The following is a 19165-nucleotide window of genomic DNA, read 5'->3' as shown; positions in this document are numbered from 1 at the left end:
TTGTACCCCACAAAGTATATACATCAGACCCCTGCAGACATTGAAATAGATGTCTTTTGTGGATTTGACAGAGTGCAGCTTCAGCTTTACTTGCTACTTTAGTCTCATATGTTTTTGACCCTGAATGGCCAAGTTATGTTTTTTTAGTGTGTGGTGGAAATACCCATTGAAGAGGTGGGCTGCTAACAGGATTGGCCCTGAACAGACTTTTGAGTTTGCTATTGCTGTAACAACTAAGAGGACCACATAATGGTCAAGTGTGTGAACCTTGGAGGTAAAAGTGCAGTGTGTGTACAGTGGCCATCTTTCAAGCCATACCTGCATGTAGCAGAGCTGGTGATTGTATCATGGATTGGGTTGGTGAACTGCATCCAGTTTAAGGGGTCACGATGTGCAAAAGACACCATGGCACTGTGCTGCAAATGTATGAGATGAGACTTAAGGGAGAGAAAACATGAGGAGAGAGCCAGCCAACATTGCAAGTCTCACACTTCAGGTCAGAGACCCTGGAGAAGAGGATGAGCCCATTCTGGAAGTATCATACCATGAGTTACTTTATGCTCTACTCTTGGTGATGGAGGAAGGGAGGTTGACTATCAGGCAGTGTCTTCTAGTTTCATGGCTTACAAAAGGAAATATGTTCATACTTACAGAATCATAGAATGGTTAAGGTTGGAAGCGACCTTAATCATCAGGTCCCCACCTCCCTGCTATGAGCAGGGACACCTCCCACTAGACCAGGCTGCACAAGCCTCATCCAACCTGGCCTTAAACACCTCTAGGGGAGGGGGCATCCACCACCTCTCTGGCAACCTATTCCAGAACCTTACTACCCTCATGGTAAAGAATTTCTTCCCGATGTCTAACCTAAATCTACCCTCTTTCCGTTTAAAACCATTACTCCTTGTCCTATCACTGCCCTCTCTGGTGAAAAGCCCCTCCCCAGCTTTCCTGTAGCCCCTTCAGGTACTGGAAGGCTGCTGTAAGGTCTCTCTGGAGCCTTCTCTTCTCCAGGCTGAACAGCCCCAGCTGTCTCAGCCTGTCTTCATAGCAGAGGTGCTCCAGCCCATCTGGAGCCCTCTTCATGGCCCTTCTCTGGACCCTCTCCAACAGCTCCATGTCTTTCCTGTGCTGAGGGCTCCAGAGCTGTATACAGTACTCCAGGTGCAGCCTCACCAGATTAGAAGGGCAGAATCCCCTCCCTGGCCCTGCTGGCCACACTTCTTTTGATGCAGCCCAGGATGTCGTTGGCCTTCTGGGCCACTACTTAAGACTTAAAGACTTAAAGCTATAGTTCCCCCCCGACATTGCCCCTGAAGTATGATTCATAAGCAGTTCCTCCTTTTGTTTGTACTAGTCTTCCTTTTCTTTAGAAGTCACATGTTAGACAGCCGTAGATAGCTATTTTGCAGAGAATCACAGTTCTAAATAAGAAGAGAAACCTAGAAAGTAGAGTACTTGATAGCAAAAGGGTTTTAACAGTTTCTGGACAGGGTATGTGAACAGCTTTCTGGTCTCAGGTCTATGTATATATTTTGTATGTATCTAAGTGTTGGTGGCTTTTAGAGGTAAAAGAGTTCTCTTGCTGTGTGGATTTGGGATCAGTATGCTTGGTGGTCTGTTGCTGGTTTTGGTCTTTCTCAGGCTACGTTTGTACAATGTTGATGAGCATGCCAGTAAGGTTTTATTTTGGACACAATGTTTTAATTGCCTTCCACCAAAGCTGTATGTGACTGGGTCCTTCTTGTTATGCTGTGAAGTAAACTAGTTGAAGTAACTCAGCTCTCTTTTTCTTCCTTTTCCATTGAACTTTCTTGTTACCTTTCCATGACTATGTCTGACACTTCCATCATCTCCTCATTCCTTCCATCATGTACTCTCCTAAGTGTTGCTTGTAGTAATCATAGGAAGCATTCTACAAGTGCAGTTGTGTCATCCTGTTGGAACACTCTGGATTGTGTATAGTTGTCCATGTCCTGTGGTCAGTGTACACCAAAAAACAGATACAACCAATGTATGCATTGAGCTGCTTTGGCTCATGTAGGCACAGCTGCCCATGACAGCTTACATGTAGCCTGCAGAGATGCTCCACACCCACTCCCCTCAAATTAATTTTGCTTTGTTGCAACACATTTTATCTGACCTGGACTTTCCCCAGACATAGACTTTAATTGTTTTTGCAAGTGAGCTTTGCCTTATGAAAGAAATCACAAAGAAGACAGATGGAAGTACAGCTCATGGAAGTATTAGCAAATAATTTTCTCTTCTGCTGACTTTCATCAAGCATAAAACCAGCAAAACCACAGCTAAAATAGCAATAAAATTATTATGGGGGCTGCAAACATAAGAGTGATAGAGATCGCTTAACTGTGGTGGTTTTTCTTAGTGATAATGTCAAGGTGTTTTATTTCTCCATTCTCTGTGAGGCAGATCACTATTATCCACAGTTTGTAGTGCATACCACATGGAGTCTGGGGAGGAGAGGTGGTGTCTTTGAGGTTACACGAGGCCATGGAAGACCCAGCAACAGAATCCAAAGCGTCTGGACCACCCAGGGCCCTGCTCATGTACCACAAGCCATCAGGGGAAGATTAGCTCCAAACCCTTTTGGTTGTTCTGTATAGTATAATCATCTAAATGAAATCAATGAATACTTGATTTGAGAGTCTCCCATTGCTCCATCCCTGCTGTTCCTAATGTTTGTTAACAGATTGCTTTGTGGTAGAGTGCAAAGGTGCCGCTCTATAAAACTGTAATGACTTCTGGAAAGGAAGTTGCCCTGTGTATTGCAGTAAGCACCATTCAGTTTTGATTGGAACATGGGGAGTTGAAAAGTTGTTATTACTGTTAGTACAGCCAGTTGGAATAAAAATTTCTGCTCAGTTATGGTTAAGATGACATTTCCTTCTTTCCTTGCTTTCTCTCTCTCTCCCTCCTTGTTTACTGATGTTCTCATCAGGAGTGTTCTCATTTGCCCTGGGCAGGGACCTGGCGTGTGGTAAGGTCCTGGCACGCCAAGGAAGAGGATCTCATTTTCTGTCTCTTGTCCTCTTCTGTCTCTCACCCATCCTGTTTGCTGCTCTTCTTAACTTTCTCTTGGCTGTTTTTTCTCAGTCCTTGGGGTTTTTCTTGTCAGTCCCCAGGAAGCTTTTTAATCCTTTCTTGCTCTCTAAGCAGAAAACAAAGGGTTCAGTGAGACGACTGAGGTTTTCCCTTGTGAGGAGGTTTGATGGTGCCATATCTCACACTGCCTGGCTCCAGGAGCCAAGGGACTGAAGGGGAAAAAGGAGGAAGAGACTGCAACTGTAAATGAGCCCCAGCTGCATGAGTTTGTTTGCAAAGCAAGGTGAAACTAATCTGAACAGATGCAATTATTCTGCTGTTACTGCAAGTTGTATTTTGTCTCAGTTGTCCCTGGTGAAAGACCACTGGCCTTTGGGCTGGCAATCCACAGTGCAGTACCTCTGATCAGTGACAAAGTAGAAATGATCATTTCCAGCAGATCTGTCAGATGTCATGCACTGGACATCAGGTCTGTACAGATTCTTCCTCAGAGTCTGTAGTTCATGAACTTCGAGGGCTGTGTGGTGGCCTCTCTCTGCCCTGACATGCTAGGCAGAGCTCACTGGCACACCAGAGACTTGGCCAGTGAGCTGCAGCTGGGGCATGGGGTAAAGGCAGAGAGGGCACTGTGCAGTGCTATAGCTTGCAAGTGCACCACACATCCAGTTCCTTCCCCACAACCAGCCCCAGCCTCCAGCATGCTCTCAACTGCTGCCTAGCCCATTGCCCTTTCCCTGTCAGGTGTGCCCATGTGCCAGGTATCTCCCTCATCAGCCATAAGGCTGCCTTACAGCTATGAGAAGAAACTCGAGATAACTGGTGATAAGGATAATTTTAAAAATAATTTTATTTATATTTTTTAGATGTTTGTAGTACTTCTTCATAGTAATACTGTAAATATAAAGTGTTTCAAAGCGCAGAAACTACTTGTGTCTATATTTGTACTTCTTGGCCAGTTATCCAGAGCTTATCAGAATACTCCATCAGCCTTTTCTAGTAAATCAGTTTAACATATTTGACACTGTGCCAGTGAACCAACTCTTCCATGAAAATCCTCGTTGCTTACAGGACATTAAGCCTCACCCATTTAGATCCCTTTATACTGTTCTAGTAATAAAAAAATCACCTTTACTACCCAGGTTTGGCAGTCTCAAAACACCAGAGGGTGAAACAGGTCTTCAGCCTGCTGTTTCTCAGACTCCTGTCCTTTTTTGGGCCTGAAGCAAAGCCTGGGGAAATTGCCAGGAGTTTGGACAACTGTCTTTGCTACATACTGGGTTAGACCTCACATCTCCTGTGAAGACTGGGCCACAGAGGAGACCCTTGCAGTTTACGAATTACAACCAGGGACTGATGTGTTCTAGTAAAAATATAGAAAGGGTCTGTATTTTACAGGATAATGAAAAGTGAAGAATTACTTTCTCTCTTGCCATCAGTTTTTCCATGGACACAGTGTATTTTGGCAAACCAGTCTTGTATCCCAAGTCAATGAGATATTGGCCAGCTGATGACATGAACATTCACAGCTTTAAATCGCTTTTTCTTTGCAAACATTTAAATAAATGCATTTTTATTCAAGGAAATCTTGACTTTAAAACAAAAAGCCTGCAGGAAATCCTTATATTGTTAATTGCTAAAGATAGGTCTGCTTTGGTTTTCCATGCTGCTGATCATTTATGGAATCCCAGATGACTAGCAGATCTGATTTTATAATCATGTTGTGTGAGGAGTTTAGACTGAGTATTACTTATAATTCTGTCATTTATCTCTGCTGTTCCTTTATTAATGTCTTCAGCCTTCTTGGTCTGTCCTCAGTCTTTCACATTTTGTACTGATGCTTTATTACAGTGTTTTCCAAATTTTTGAAGTAAATGTCTTTCAAGATGAACAACAGTCCTTCCTTGGAAACTGACTGAAAACCAAATTACTCATACAGTATTGCCTCGCACATCCCAGCTTTGGAAATCACTGTTCCATTGTATGCTCTTGCTTCCTCATCCCTATGTGCCTTGATGAGTATTAGACTGCAGTGTTGACATATAAAATATTGTCAGTAGCATGTTTGATGGGTGAGCGAATAACTGCCTGAGAGAGTTTTGTTCTCAGAGATGAATTTTTTGGGACTCTCTGCAAATTCAGGCTCTAGTGGTAGTTATTTTTTGTATCAGTTATGCTTGACATGCATTTTTTACCTTTGTTTTGCAAGCATAAATAGTGGCTATTGTCCATGCCCACCCAGTGTCTTGTTCTTCAGCTGCCGCAAAAAGTTTATGCAGCACTTTGGAAATATCACTTAACTATATTACAGGAGTTAAATATGAAAAAATGTCATTCAGAGCTTGCACAGCCCTTACATGCCAGTCACAGACTGTCACCTAGGGCCTATTATCAGCTTGGGTAAGCTTTCCATATTTCAGGTTCACAGTTTGTCACCAAGTTGTTATTTTCATTGCCGTGTCTTTGATCTCACAAAAAGCGCTGCACCGGTCAAGGAGTCTGTTGACACTGTCCTCTTTGCCCACGTGGACCTTTGAGCTCATCACGGAGCAAAGGAAGGATCATGAAAGCAGAGCTTCAGAAAACACTGTAGGTGCCAAATAACATAGCATTTGTAAAGCTGTTCTGTGTCTTACTGTGGGCCTCAGCTTCAGCTCTGAGCTTTCATAGACTGCTGTCCACACCGTTCTTTCATCGATGTAGCCGTGACAGTACAGGAATATGAGCAGTACTTCTTATTGTATCCGTGTAGAGGAATGCATCCCACCTAGAGACTGCCAAACAAACAGAAAATAGGTAGACCCTTTGCACTGAGGTTACAGTCTGAAGGTCTAGACTACAGTAGGTGAGTGGATACAGAAAGGTGAGAAAGCAGAAAGAAATGAAGTTATGAGTGCTTTTTTGCCTTGTACTGCTGACAGCTTTAGGGTGGTTCCCCTTCTGAAGTCTGCTGTAGTTCCCCCAGCTTGGTCAGCAATCCTTAGTGGTTTCCAATATGTCTTTGCTGGCAGTCGAGGTGCTAGCACAGAAAATCCTGGCCTGTTCTTCAGATCATTTGGTCTAGTGCTAGTGTCAGGAAGCCCCAGCTCTGTGGTGCTAGGCTCTGTACACACATCAGCACAAGACAGTCACTGTCTGAAAGCGCAGTCTAATAAATCATAGAATCATAGAATGGTTTGGGTTAGAAGGGACCTTAAAGATCATCTAGTTCCAACCCCTCTGCATGGGCAGGGACACCTCCCACTAGACCAGGTTGCTCAGAGCCCCATCAAACCTGGCCTTGAGCACTGCCAGGGATGGGGCATCCACAGCTTTCCTGGGCAACCTGTGCCAGTGCCTCACCACCCTCATAGTGAAGAATTTCATCCTAATAAAGTATAATGAAGATCACTGAATGCACATGGCTTTAAAGTACATGGCTGCTGTTCACATGAAACCTGACAGTAAAATATGCACTGCATCAGGGCTGTCTCAGATCACCAGCCGTCTGTTAACAGACTCTCCTAGTCAGTCCCATTACAGCATGAGAGGGCTGAGATGATTTCCCCTTCCACGTGGTGAGGGAACTTTTGTTACTGATACTTATCGAGAGATACTTTTACAATAAAAATTACAGACAGCTAAAAGCATTATCAGGAAACAATACCTTTGGATTTCATATGGTTTACAAATGAAATTTCCCCTTCTGTTTACAAATTCTGGTGTGTTTATGAAAGAAGTTTTTCATGGTGCTAATGGAAATTTCTGAGCCTATACATGTTCTTTTCTCCAGTCGGGCATAATTTTAGTATGAGAACTATCCATACATCCTTGACTTGTCATTTATTAGAAAACTCAAAATCTTAATGATTGACAATGGGAGAAAAAATGTCAAGGGAAAAATTCTCTGCATTACAGAAGATTTAAAAAATGGGATTTTATTTGCTTCTGGTTATGCTAATTCATCACTGGAAGCAGGGTGTGATTGCATTCTGTCTAGTCAGTTATTTTCTTAATATCTTAAAGAAGAGATATAGCCAGAGTTAAGGACATTTGGAGATGGACAAGGAAAACAATTAGGTCACAGAGAGTCTTCTCTTTGAGGAGGGGTGGGAGAGATAGTGATTGTTTTAATTTAGAGAAGAGCCAAATAAGAGAGGATGTGACAGTAGTGTACAGAATGATGAATGATACAGAGAACTTGAATTGGGTGCTCTTGCTTGCCCTGTCTTTAGTAGGAAAGCAAAGGGACGCTCGATAAAGCTGAAAGGCACATACAGTAACACTGTCTAAAGGGAATTTTTATACAGTAACTACCTTGTTTCCACATGCTCATCTTGTTTTTCCATGATGCTAGAGCATATATTGAAGGGGATGCAAAAGACATCAAAATGAATTCAGGTTGTGGGCATACTGCAGAGACTACCAACTAGATCAGATTAGCTGGCTTGTGTGAAGGAGAAGAACTAGTTAGATATTCTTAGTGATCTTTTGTAGCCTTAAAAGTAAGTAGAAGTTGCAAAAGATATTAATACATGTCCATATATTTGCTAGATGCAGTAAAAAAGTAACCATTCAAGGCAGAAATCTATTATTGATGGAAAGACTATTGCTCTGCAGTTGTCCCCACCTGATTTGTTGCCTGCCTTCCTGAATATTTGCTCATGACACTTTTATAAAAGGCTGATGTTCTGCCCCTGTTGGCTCAGTGCTCAGCTGTCAGAGCCAAGCAGACTTCTGTCCATGAGGAAGCTGAAGGAAATACATTTATTCTTCCTGAATATTCCTTTCTGGTATTTTCTTGCTTTTGGATATTCCACTTATTATTCATCTTTAATTAATAAGTTTGCATCAAGATTCAGAATAAAAATTGTTTTAATCAGTAGATTGTAGGGAACTTCAATACATAGAGCAAATTTGATGTGTATCTCTTCTCTGCCATTCTTAGATAAAAAGGGAATGGTGAGACATGCAAATGGCATATAAATGAGTGTGTTCACTTGCTGGTTAGATTAGTACAATGTCTGTTTAGATCCACTGTTACTTTTAGACTTGATCCCTGACACTCTTGTAGTAGGTGTATAATTATTTTATAATTCCTCAACATGCTGCCTTATTTCATTATTACAATCCTAACCCACCTGTGGTGATCATCACCAGCCTAGTTCCTGCAGCCATTTTGAGTGCTGTGCCTGCTTTGTTTCTAATGTCTGTATGTAGTCTGCTGTGGTGATATCTCTGTAGTGATTAAGACCTGGATCACATCTGCAAGATAGCCTTTCCTTTCCTGCCTCAGTTCCCCCCACTTTCAAAATGGGTGAAACACCTCAGAGTTTCTGGATGAAAACCACTCACTATGATACAGGGAAAACTGCATTTTCAGTAATGTTTCCTCATGCCTTGTCATTAAGTCGTCATTTCTCGCTGACCTGAAAATCCTCATGAATGCATTTGCTGACATTCTCAGTATTAAACTTTGTGCAGCTATTGAGTATTTCAAATATTTACTAGTCAAAAAGAGTAGATGTATATTATGAATCAGGTGAACTATATTATTTGTAAAAATTTGTAGGAAGATACACATATTTGTGTGGTTTTGTGCGTGTATATATGTGCTATGTATATAAACTACACACTTAAGAATGTATTTGCCTGTTACTGCAGCTCAGCTGCTTTTGAAATAGCTATGGACATTAGCTTGGCAGCCTTGAAAGACCATGCTACAACATGGTGAGTAACAGTTTAGCCATTTGAAATCACAGAAAAAATGTCATTGTAAATGTAATTTCCTAGCTAGAGGTATGCAAATTTTACGGCCAAAAAGTGAAAAGCAACATTATGTCAAATTTTTTGGCACTTGTCAAAAGCCCTCCAAAAACCACCTAGGCTGTAGGCTAAGCTGCCTTTCATAAGTCTTAGCCAAAGACTTGCTGCTGACTTTTTAATATTAAATTATTTCTATTGTTCTTGAATAATTACATTTCTGTTGGTATCTGTGGAAAAAGCCCCACTGGGTTGAGCATGTAAGTATATGGGGGTGGGAGGGAGAAGGGCTTGTGTTAGTTAAATGAAGATGATAAAGCTGAGAACATAGCAGCAGGACATACATAAATCAGATTTTATTTTTTTTTTCTTTTTCTAGTTGGCTCGTCACAATAAAACATTGCAACAGATGCTGAAGCCAGGGTCAGATCCTGATGAAGGAGATGAAGCCTTGAGGTATTATGCCAATCACACGGCACAGATAGAGGTAAAGAATTGCTCACTAGAAGATTGAATATGAGACAAGTTTGTGTCTTGTGCATGGTGTATTACCTCTTCTTAAGCTTTTGAACAGCCGAGCTCATTGAAATTATGTAGAGTAAGAAGGAGAAGGTTGAGTAATAGGCTTTTTGCTATGGGAGAAAAAGGAATGCTCCTATATTAAAAGTGGCTCCAAATAATAATTTTACAGTAACTTTCCCGTGTGTTACCAAACATGTTTTGTTAGGAAAATAAAGACTGTGCATAGTAGCTGTGTCATGAAGTCAAGAATAATCTTGTATGGTACATCACTCAAATAAATGATCATGAGTTTCAAAGCCAGTGATGCTAACTGATCAAATTAAAAGTTTGGCTGGAGTACAGAGAGGTTTTGAAGTTGTGTAGACATTCAGTATGGCTTTTGTTTAAAAGACCGAGGTTGGCCTGGTTCACCAGTTCTGTTCTCTATTCTAAACTTTGCCTCTGCCATGGATTGGATTTAGATCAAGATCCACAGAGGTATTTAGGTTCTTTAAGTTATATCAGATCCTGTGCTCTTACAGATTTCATGGGATTACAGGCATCTAGGTAAGAGTTAGGTACTGTAGTATCTCTGTAGTCCTTAGTGACTTTGCAAGGAGAAGAATTTCCATGGTGCAAAGGCAGCTCCTGTGAGGGACTGCAGGAAGAGGAGGCATCTGGCTCTGTTTTGGAAATGCTGTATTAGGTCCAAAGTTTGCCAAGTGTAAAAACTGCACAGTATGGTTGCACATAGGCCCAGTCTGGATCTGAGTCAATAGTTTCATCTTCAGTGGGCTGCCAGGCTCCATCAACATTGGACCTGAGCTTGCATGTGTAGGAAGCAGTCTGTTGCAAGCACCTCAGGTCAGTGTTTTCCTGGCTGCCATCAAGGCAGGCCATGGCCAGGTCCTTCTCTGTTTCCCGCAATCCTTATTGCCTGATACTGGTCATGTTAACCTACCAGAGGACAGATGCTGTGGTTGTCCAGAAGGCAGCTTAGTGCTCCTCTTAACATGATCTAATACTTAGGGTCCTCCTGAGATATCCCTTAGAAAGTATCAGCTGAGTCATATGGGTAGGTTGTAAATGTAGGTATTAAGCAGGCACCATGGTCTGCTTTTACATGGCCAATAGCTTCTTCCTGGGGTAGTTTCTGAAATCTGCAAAAACCTTGTGGCTGCAAAGCCTGTTCCTTGAGTAGAAATGGAGGCTTCTATTCTCAGGGAGTCCTTTAAAATGTCCTTCTGTAGAGCAGCACATGCAGCCTACCTCTTCATTTGAGTCCCTGACCAAATTGAAGGTGTCCCATCAGCTTCCTTCACTCTCCCCACTGGCTTAGCTGCTGGTCATATAGTCCCATTGTACAATTGCTGGCCTGAGATGCCACTGTTTATTTAGGACACTTCATCCAGTTGGGAATATGCCCTATTATGTCAGATGCTTCATTGAATGACTGCCAAATTCAGGTATCCCTCATTTTATGGAAGAGGAACCTCATGTCCCTGGGCTTGATGCTGGCCAACTTTCCCTTACTCTTAAGAATTACTTAAGACAGGTATGTTTTTAGTATGTTCACATACTAAATATAATTAACTGAGAGGAGGGAGGGCTCCTGAATGCAGACTGTGACTGGAAGAGTGAAACTCAATCCAACTTTGCTGGGATACCAAGTGGATGTTTGCTGATCTTTCACTGGAAGCAGTCCTAGGTCTGTTTGGCATTTCTGATCTAGTTGCCCAGTATCTAGGTATCTCATTTGTTTGATTTAAAAGTCAAATAGTGCTGCTTTTTTTTTTTTTTTTTTTTTTTTCCTCACTGCTGGCTGTATAGAGACAGGGATCTAAGAGTCAAGATGAGTTTTCTACCCATTTCTTCAGGGTCCATGATCAGAATGGGGAAGCAATTTTGATGAAGTGTGGTGAGATGGAATAAAATCTAGCTCACTCACCAGTAACTCAGTAGGCTCTGAAATACAAACAATATAAACCCTTGCTTTTTCCCAAGTCAGAAGATAAAGACTGACAAGATACGGGTGCTGTCTGAGTAACAAGGTGCTATTTTTGCATGTTCACCTTCGCAACTTGTCTCCTCATAGAAACAGACTCAAGGTGAGAAAATAATTTTGTAATCTGGGCAGAAAGCCCCTGAAATTCTGCAGTCTTTATGAGGAAAGATTCGCTTCAATTTATTGCAAAATTGAAGCATTCTGAGTAAGAACTTTTTTATATATTGGGGGAAGCTTGGAGCTAGATTTTGCCTGAGGTGTATAATTTCCACCTAATTTTCAGGCAAGCTTTTGAAGATAGGAAGGCGGTTTTACTTTGGTTTAGGATTGATGAGTTCAACTCCATTGTAACATTCAAATAGTTTATCTATTAATTTATAAATAAATGGGGAGATATGAACAAGAAAAGAAATGACAAAGTGGTTGGAAAGTCACCGATCCTGAAAAATTGTCCATTTTATTTATAGATTGTTCGCCATGACAGAACAATGGAACAGATCGTGTTCCCTGTCCCCAATATTTGTGAATTCCTCACTCGGGAATCCAAAAGTCGAGTATTCAACACAACAGAGAGAGATGAGCAGGGGAGCAAAGTCAATGACTTTTTCCAACAGACAGAGGATCTGTACAACGAGATGAAATGGCAAAAGAAAATTAGGAGTAAGTATTGCATTTTTAAAAAGTAACTTAATTCTGCTAAAACCCTGCTTTTAAGCCTTCCTTATATTTTTTTGTTCTTGTTTTAATAATACGTTTTTCTCTGTTTACTCCAATACTGTAACAGGCAAAACTGTTCAGGGCTTGAGAGTGTAGGTCAGCTGAGACACTTGAATGCCACCATAAAAGAGGCATAATATGGAACAGTTAGTAATATAGTGTATTCAGTAATGTGTTCAAGATGATGTTTTGGACTCCACAAGTTAAACTGAGGGATGGATGAACTGGGTGTAGTTCCACTAAACTCAATAGAGTTGCACCTAATTAAGCCAAGGCCCCTAATATTTAACAAAAACATGTGTAGCTGCATATTTGAGGTTTGGAGATTCCTAAAAGACCATTAAAAAGCTTGTAAATGTCAGTCCCTTAAAAACATCTCTCACCAGAACCTCAGATGCTTTTAAATCTGTCTGACTCCCATGAAGTCAGTTCCCCCTTGCCAGTTCACATCAGTCTTGCATGACTCTGCTGCTGTATATCCCAGTCTTGTATGTATGTCCTGTGGTACTGGCTTATGGACCACCATAGGCTGCTTGCAGATCTGACATGCACAGTCAGGATCAGTGGGGAGAGATCAAAGCAGGGACCCGCGGAGGAGGTGCAGTGAAGCCAAGCCAGGTACCCCAAGTTTCTTGTTTTGTTTACTGGTTGGCGTTACAGCCACTGGCCCTTGCCAAGAATGGGGATGCTGCTGGTGTCCCGGGGACATGAAGCTGCTGCCAGCTCAGCCACTGTCAATTCTGCCTTTTGCTTTTGAAGCGGAGAATCAAGGCTGCAACCTAATTAAGCATCTACAGTATCCCTGAGGGATAAGGAGTTTGTATTTTATATATGTGTAAGTGTAAAAATACAGAAGGTTGATCACTTTGGTCACTGCTAAAATGCAGATGCTGCTGGGGTGGCACATGTCAGCTGTTTATCAGCTTACAGGAGTGTTATGCTACTGATTAGGAAGGAGGTGAAGAAGAGTGTCTGTAGTCAGAGCCGCAGGGAGTTTAAATAGTCAAAGCAATATGGTTTAATGTAGCATCCTTAATGTGATAGAAACATGAATGTTGGTTGCAGTTTTTATAAATGTCAATTCCCAGGCTATAATTTTCAGAGGCAGTAGTAAGTTTGCGGTGTGAATCCTATCAGCTCAGATCACTTCCCTGTGTGGCACTGCAGGAACTTGTCTGTACTGACAAATTGACCAGAATAGAAGTTGAAAAATAAGTTATTCCAGAATAACTTTCTATCTGCACTGTCTATTTGGGAATAAAAATCACTGTACTGTAGAAAATTACCCTAGTAACAAAATCATATATGTGTTTTTTGCTTAAGAAACACGAATAAAACAGTCCAACCCTACACTTACATAGACCAGACATGACTAATGCTATGAGCAAAGAAAATTGGTTTATTTTATTCAGAACAGAAATCCTCAGTTTCTTTCATTGGTAGAAAGAAACTGGGAGACTTGGGAGACTTGGCCCACAAGTCTCCGTGTTTGTTTGTTTGTTTTTATTTTAAAAGCTAATACAGGTCAAGACTTGGTTTATTCTTTAACCAATTGTCTGTTAGCATGCAATCTGCACTGCTTAAATTGACACGTCATTTGCAGTGGCTCCAAATGCTTAAATCTCAACAGCCAACAGCGTAAGTTTATCACAATGAACTCTGAATATTTGCCTAATCACAATTAAAGTCAATTTTCATTAAAGCCTGAGACAGTCATATGCAGCTGAAGGAGTTTACTGTTCATAAAAGGTTAGCTGTGTGCAGGCAAATCAAGAAAATCTTCTGCATACTTGTAGGAGGCTCTTAAAAATCAAACTAAGAGGAATACACTGTCTTCAAGTAAACCTCTCTGGCTAGAATTTTTTTCACACCATTGCACATAGAATCTTGTTTTAAACATTCATGTAACTGTATTGTAGTGCAGCCATATATATGAAGTGCTTGCCTGGGTCTTAGATCCTCTCTGATCTTCTTCCTAACCTTTTTGCTGAATCGTTTATGTGACTCTGGACACAAAATCTTCACCCTGTTTTGCCCTAGTTCCCTTTTTTTGTTTTCTAACTAGGTCATAGGTTCTTTGGGATATAGACTATTTCTATGTATTTGTGCAGCACTTCAGATGTGGAGATCCTGGCTTCAGTTGAGTCCTTTTAAGCAGGAATACAGAGCTGTTTGTCAGTAGGTAACCTTGAATGTCTAAGGATCATGCAGGAAGCAGTCAGCTTCCATAGAACCAAATCAGTCTGACTAGATTTTACCTGCTCCCCAAAGTAGATCAAGATGTACTTAGTTTGACAGAGGTAGAGAAAATACTGCCATTCTGCAACCTTGCCTATTCCATTGTTCTTTTAATAATGTCATCAGTGTACTTGGTCCAGATGGTTAATTTGGTTGACTGGCATGCAGAGTGCTGAAATCTAATTCCTTGCTTGACTTTGTGTCTCTATGCAGAGGCTACAGCTTCAGAGGCAGGTAAAAAGACTCCTTCACAAAAGATCCAATCCTAAAAATCTTAGCAGAGGCAAAGCTCTAAACGGTATTGGGAACTTTGGATTAAAGGCTCTCCTTGAAACTATGTTTTATGGCAGACCTATTTTTAATATTTGTCTGGTTTAGTTAATTTTGAAGATCTGCATATTTTCTTAATCTTTCTTCATTCATCTGTATTTTTTAAAACACCCTTAAAGCCATTACTGGTTGAATTCCTGTGTGCTTTCATGTCATTAATTTGTGCTCTTCTCCCCTCTCTAGATAATCCACCCCTGTTTTGGTTCTCCAGACACATCTCTCTCTGGGGGAGCATTTCCTTCAACCTTGCTGTATTCATCAATTTAGCAGTTGCGCTCTTCTACCCCTTTGGAGATGATGGAGATGAAGGCAAGTGGAGTTTGTTTTTCCTTTTAATTTTAGATACTTTCAATTCTAAGGTAACACAGTTAGATAAAACTGCACCTTCAGGTATGCTCAGATCTGCAGAAGCCATTTAGTGTCTTCTAAGCAGGTACCAGATGTTGTCTGAAATGTAGTAGTTGGTCTATGTTGCATGTCCCATGCAACGTGAAGTAAAATGGACAGAACATAACTGCTGAGCTGAAGAGTATGTAGATGATCTGAACTAATCCTTTTTATTTATTTGTTTAAATATTGCCATATTGCAGTGTACTGCTGCACACATTCAGTTACAGCTTCTGAGGTAAAGTAGGATTCCGAGTAGCAGAGAGACTGAGGTTCTGCAAAAGTGACCATTTTGAATGACTTGCAGTCTTAAAAAAAACATAGAGAATGGAATTATTTGAGAATTAGCTTGTTGGCTTTTGACTGTTTTGGGTTTTTGGGTTAAAAGGACATTACTATTGCAGAGGATAAATGCATTATGTAAAACTATGCTTAAAAATCTATGATTCTGTCTCTGCTTCACCACATATCACAGGATATATAGCAAATAATGTTTCATTAAATAAATGCAGCAGACTAGTGGGAGGCCTCTTTTAATCCAAAACACCCTTAATTGGGATAAAGGAGACTGAATAGTTCAGAATACTGGTAATGGGAGTAGAGCCATTCACCTCTGGGTCTTTGATTCATGTCCAGTCCAGTCAGTAATGTGACTGAAAGTCACTTCTGTCTGATGGCATGTGAACTTGGCTGGTGGAAGCAGTCCAGACCTTCTAGTAGACACATGTGCTTTTCACAAACACCAGAGTTGGCACCAGCAAACATTCCTGTTGGCTGCCTAAACAGCAAGGCAGCAGATTAAAGTGTATTGGCATGGAGACCATGTTGGCCTGTCAGCCTGTGGGGTGGTCTCCGCAGGTCACGGCACAGGCATCTCCACAGCCCCGAGCAGCAAAGTTTGCAGGGCTGTGCCGTGTAAAAGGGAAGTGTTTGTACTCGGCGCTTTCCTGTTTGTAAACTGAGGAGTCGCTTGGAGTGCACACACTTTACAGCCCAAGCAGGGTAAGAGAAGAAATAGTTAAAAATAAACCTTTGACATTTTAGCTAATCTATACTAATGGAAATCCTCTGGTCTGCAATCAGTAGGTATTAATATTTATTTTGAACTGCGGATTTATATAGTATTAGTTTAAGTGGCCCCAGTAATCCAGTGATTTTGGTGATAGCACTTTTCAGGATTCCAGTCCCTAGTGCTCATGAAAGCAGAAGCTGAAGGATGAACTATAGGTGTGGCCAAACGGGATTAGCAGGGTCATGAGGCAGCCTCCTTACTTTCAGCCTTCCCCTCCACTAAAACCTAAGAGATGGAGTTTGTCTCCCACTTTTCCTCTTCAGCTTGTGTAAATCCACCCTTACTCAAATGTCTGAGGTGCCTGGGCTGATCAAATCATCCCAAGAATGCTGCCTGTTAGTAGAGTTCTGCAGCTCTTACATCATACCACATCAGTGAAACTGTGCTGTTGATGCGGACACTCTCCCTGCGGCGTGCATGTCTGCACACGTTAGCGGTGTGGGTCCTGTGAGGTGAAACTGTTTGACCTGCAGTAGGGAAGAAGGAAAAATGAAGAAATGAAAAATAAAGAAACACTGAGTGCTTTGACCTCACCTTTCAGATCCGCTTGGAAGTGATTTTTTAGGATCCATTAAAGGTTTCTAGATATTGTTGGGGAAGAAACTGACAGAGCTGACCTTGAGCCTCCTGCCGCAGATGTAAACACTCCTGAACTTTGGAAAAGTTGGGATACCAGCTGAACGTTGAGGCTAGGGCCTGATCTCATTGTTCCTTAATCCCGCTGATGCTGGTCAGCTGTGTATCTGTTGCTGGAGAGATAGCATAATTTCTATTGTGAGGCTAGCTAAATTTTCTGTTCCCTTCTCCCCACATCAGTGACCTCTCAGTTCATCTGATAACAATAGAAGCCAGTGTACAAGTGTGACAGCGCCCTGAGATCTGAATGTGCTTTTTATATCACAGCAACATGGTGTGTTTCCAGGGCTTTAAAGCAGAGGAGAGAGGGAAAGCAGGGGCACTGTCAAAACTCAGGGGGAGCCTGGAGCCAGCATCTTGCAGAGCAGCAACGAGCCCAGCTCTGAAGGCTCACACGCCTGCAGGAGCTCAGCGAGACCCTGCACCCATTGTCTCCCCAGGAGCAAGGCACAGCTGTTCAGCTGCTCTGGGCAGTGCAGATGCTGCCAGTCCCTGCCCAAGTCCCCGTGGCTGCCTCCTGCTGCCCCAAGTGCCTTGCTCCCGTGCAGAGGCGGAGGCTCCCACCGAACACCCGCAGCCGTGCAGAAGAAAGCTGCTTTTCTAAAACCAGGGTGCTGTGATGCTGTTTGGGATCCAAATATGAGACTGCTGCATGGTGCCACTTGCTGTGCCGCCCCAGGGACTGGCTGTTTCTGTAGCTGAGCAAGCATGGAATTAGACCAGAGGAGCCCTAATGATCCCTGCAGAAGGGAGCTGATTAGTAGCTTGCTCCAGGAGAAGGGTAAACTGTTTCATCTTGGAGCACTCCTTGGATTTCAATGGAAATTTCATTAACTGCTCTAATTATTAGCTGTGCAAAAATCAACAATACTATGATAATAATAGTTCTTGCTGCAATTAGGGCAAGTTGTGGTCAGCAGTTGTGATGCGTGAATCATGCTTTTTTTGTTAGCTATATTGGCAAAGGAGTTGCTCTTTTGGATCTATTTCTTGGTGAAAAATGGACTCTCCAAAAGATGCCTTTCTCAAATCTCCCTTTCTCCTCTATACAGGCACACTCTCTCCGTTGTTTTCACTCCTCCTTTGGATATCAGTGGCGTTTTGTACAGCAATGCTGTTTTTCATCTCCAAGCCTGTTGGTATTCGACCCTTTTTGGTGTCTGTTATTCTCAGGTCTATATATACTATAGGACTTGGTCCTACCTTGATACTTCTTGGTGCTGCTAATGTAAGTACTTAAGCAAGCAGAATTTCCCTTTCAGCAGAAGCAGAGATTTTAAGGGTCTCCTATTAAAACCAAAAAACCCTTGATTATTAGAGCTGTGCAAACTTCTTTTTCTGGTTCACTGGTTAAGAAAAAAAAAAAAAAAAAAAAAGAAAAAAAAAAAATCCAATCATCCCGAAACAGCAGCATCAGCAAAATGGGAAGCTAAGAAAAAAGCTGGTTTGGGTTTGTGCATATGCAAATACTTAAAAAAAAAAAAATTAAAGAGATTTTGCTGAATAAGAGAAATGAAATTTACAGTTGCTCATGTTAAAAGAATAATTTTCTCTGCCAGCACCAGGTTGGATGAGTCTTTGTGCAACCTGGTCTAGTGGTAGGAGTTGCTGCTTATAGCAGGGGGGTTGGAACTAGATGATCTTTAAGGCCCTTCTAACCTTCACCATTCCATGAGTCTAGGAATATGCACGGCAAAAGTGACGCAAATTTGTGGGTTTTTTGTCAGTTTAGGTCTCTATTTTTGCAAAGAAAAAAGTGTTCAAAATTAAAGTCTCTCATCCCTTTTCCAGATTTATTAACTTATTCACATCTATGTTTGCATGTTTACTGAGCTTGGTGAGATACACACTCATGCTCATAAGTCATCTATGCAGATTTCTACCTGACTGCTAGAGCTCTAATTCCCCTTAGCTCCAGGCAGCAAGTATTGAGCTATTTGCCACCAGTTCAGCGAGAATTTCACATACTTAAAGCTACCCAGACAAGCAGTCATAGGTAAAGGCACGCAAACTGTGATTGCTCACGTCAAATTTGTGAAAGAAACAACCATGTTGAATCCTCATTGCTTGTCCTGGACTACCAAACAGATGAGGTTGGCCCCTCTTGTATTTTCTTCTGCACCATGGTTTGGGTGCAGGCAAAGCTCAGAAGCAAATCTGATGCTGTGGCTTTAATGCTAGACTTCAAAAATGCCCCTGTACTTTTTTAGGGATTTTTAATTGAAAACATGATCCGAAGGCAGTGGTTGATCTCATACACACCCCACACACTTTCTGTTGTGTTATTGTTCCCTTTGTAGTAGCATGCCTAGCTGCTCCTACACAGTCTCAAGTCTAAACTCAAGATCGTTAGGAATTCACTCCCAAGTTTGTTTGTTTGTTTTATGCTTTGTAACATTAATCCCATTCTGTCTACTCACTAATGTTATAGAAATAAATTGCAATGTAATGAGTGCAGTGGTAGAGGGGTGATGCAC

General features: G+C 41.6%; 1 protein-coding gene across 5 annotated transcripts in view; it reads left to right on the top strand.

Annotated features, from left to right (window-relative positions):
- The window catches only part of ITPR2 (inositol 1,4,5-trisphosphate receptor type 2), a 270523-nt gene that overhangs the window by 209873 nt on the left and 41485 nt on the right, over positions 1-19165 (top strand). For all 5 annotated transcript variants that reach the window (XM_051628013.1, XM_051628027.1, XM_051628007.1 and 2 more), the window contains 4 exons: positions 9182-9289; positions 11776-11968; positions 14777-14902; positions 17741-17916. In XM_051628013.1, the coding sequence (XP_051483973.1) occupies positions 9182-9289; positions 11776-11968; positions 14777-14902; positions 17741-17916 (603 nt within the window). The remainder of the gene's footprint in view (positions 1-9181; positions 9290-11775; positions 11969-14776; positions 14903-17740; positions 17917-19165) is intronic.

This window comes from Apus apus, chromosome 1, assembly GCF_020740795.1.
Source record: "Apus apus isolate bApuApu2 chromosome 1, bApuApu2.pri.cur, whole genome shotgun sequence".
Taxonomy (NCBI): domain Eukaryota; kingdom Metazoa; phylum Chordata; class Aves; order Apodiformes; family Apodidae; genus Apus; species Apus apus.
The sequence above is the reverse complement of the archived record's forward strand: the minus strand, read 5'-3'. Positions and strand labels throughout refer to the sequence as shown.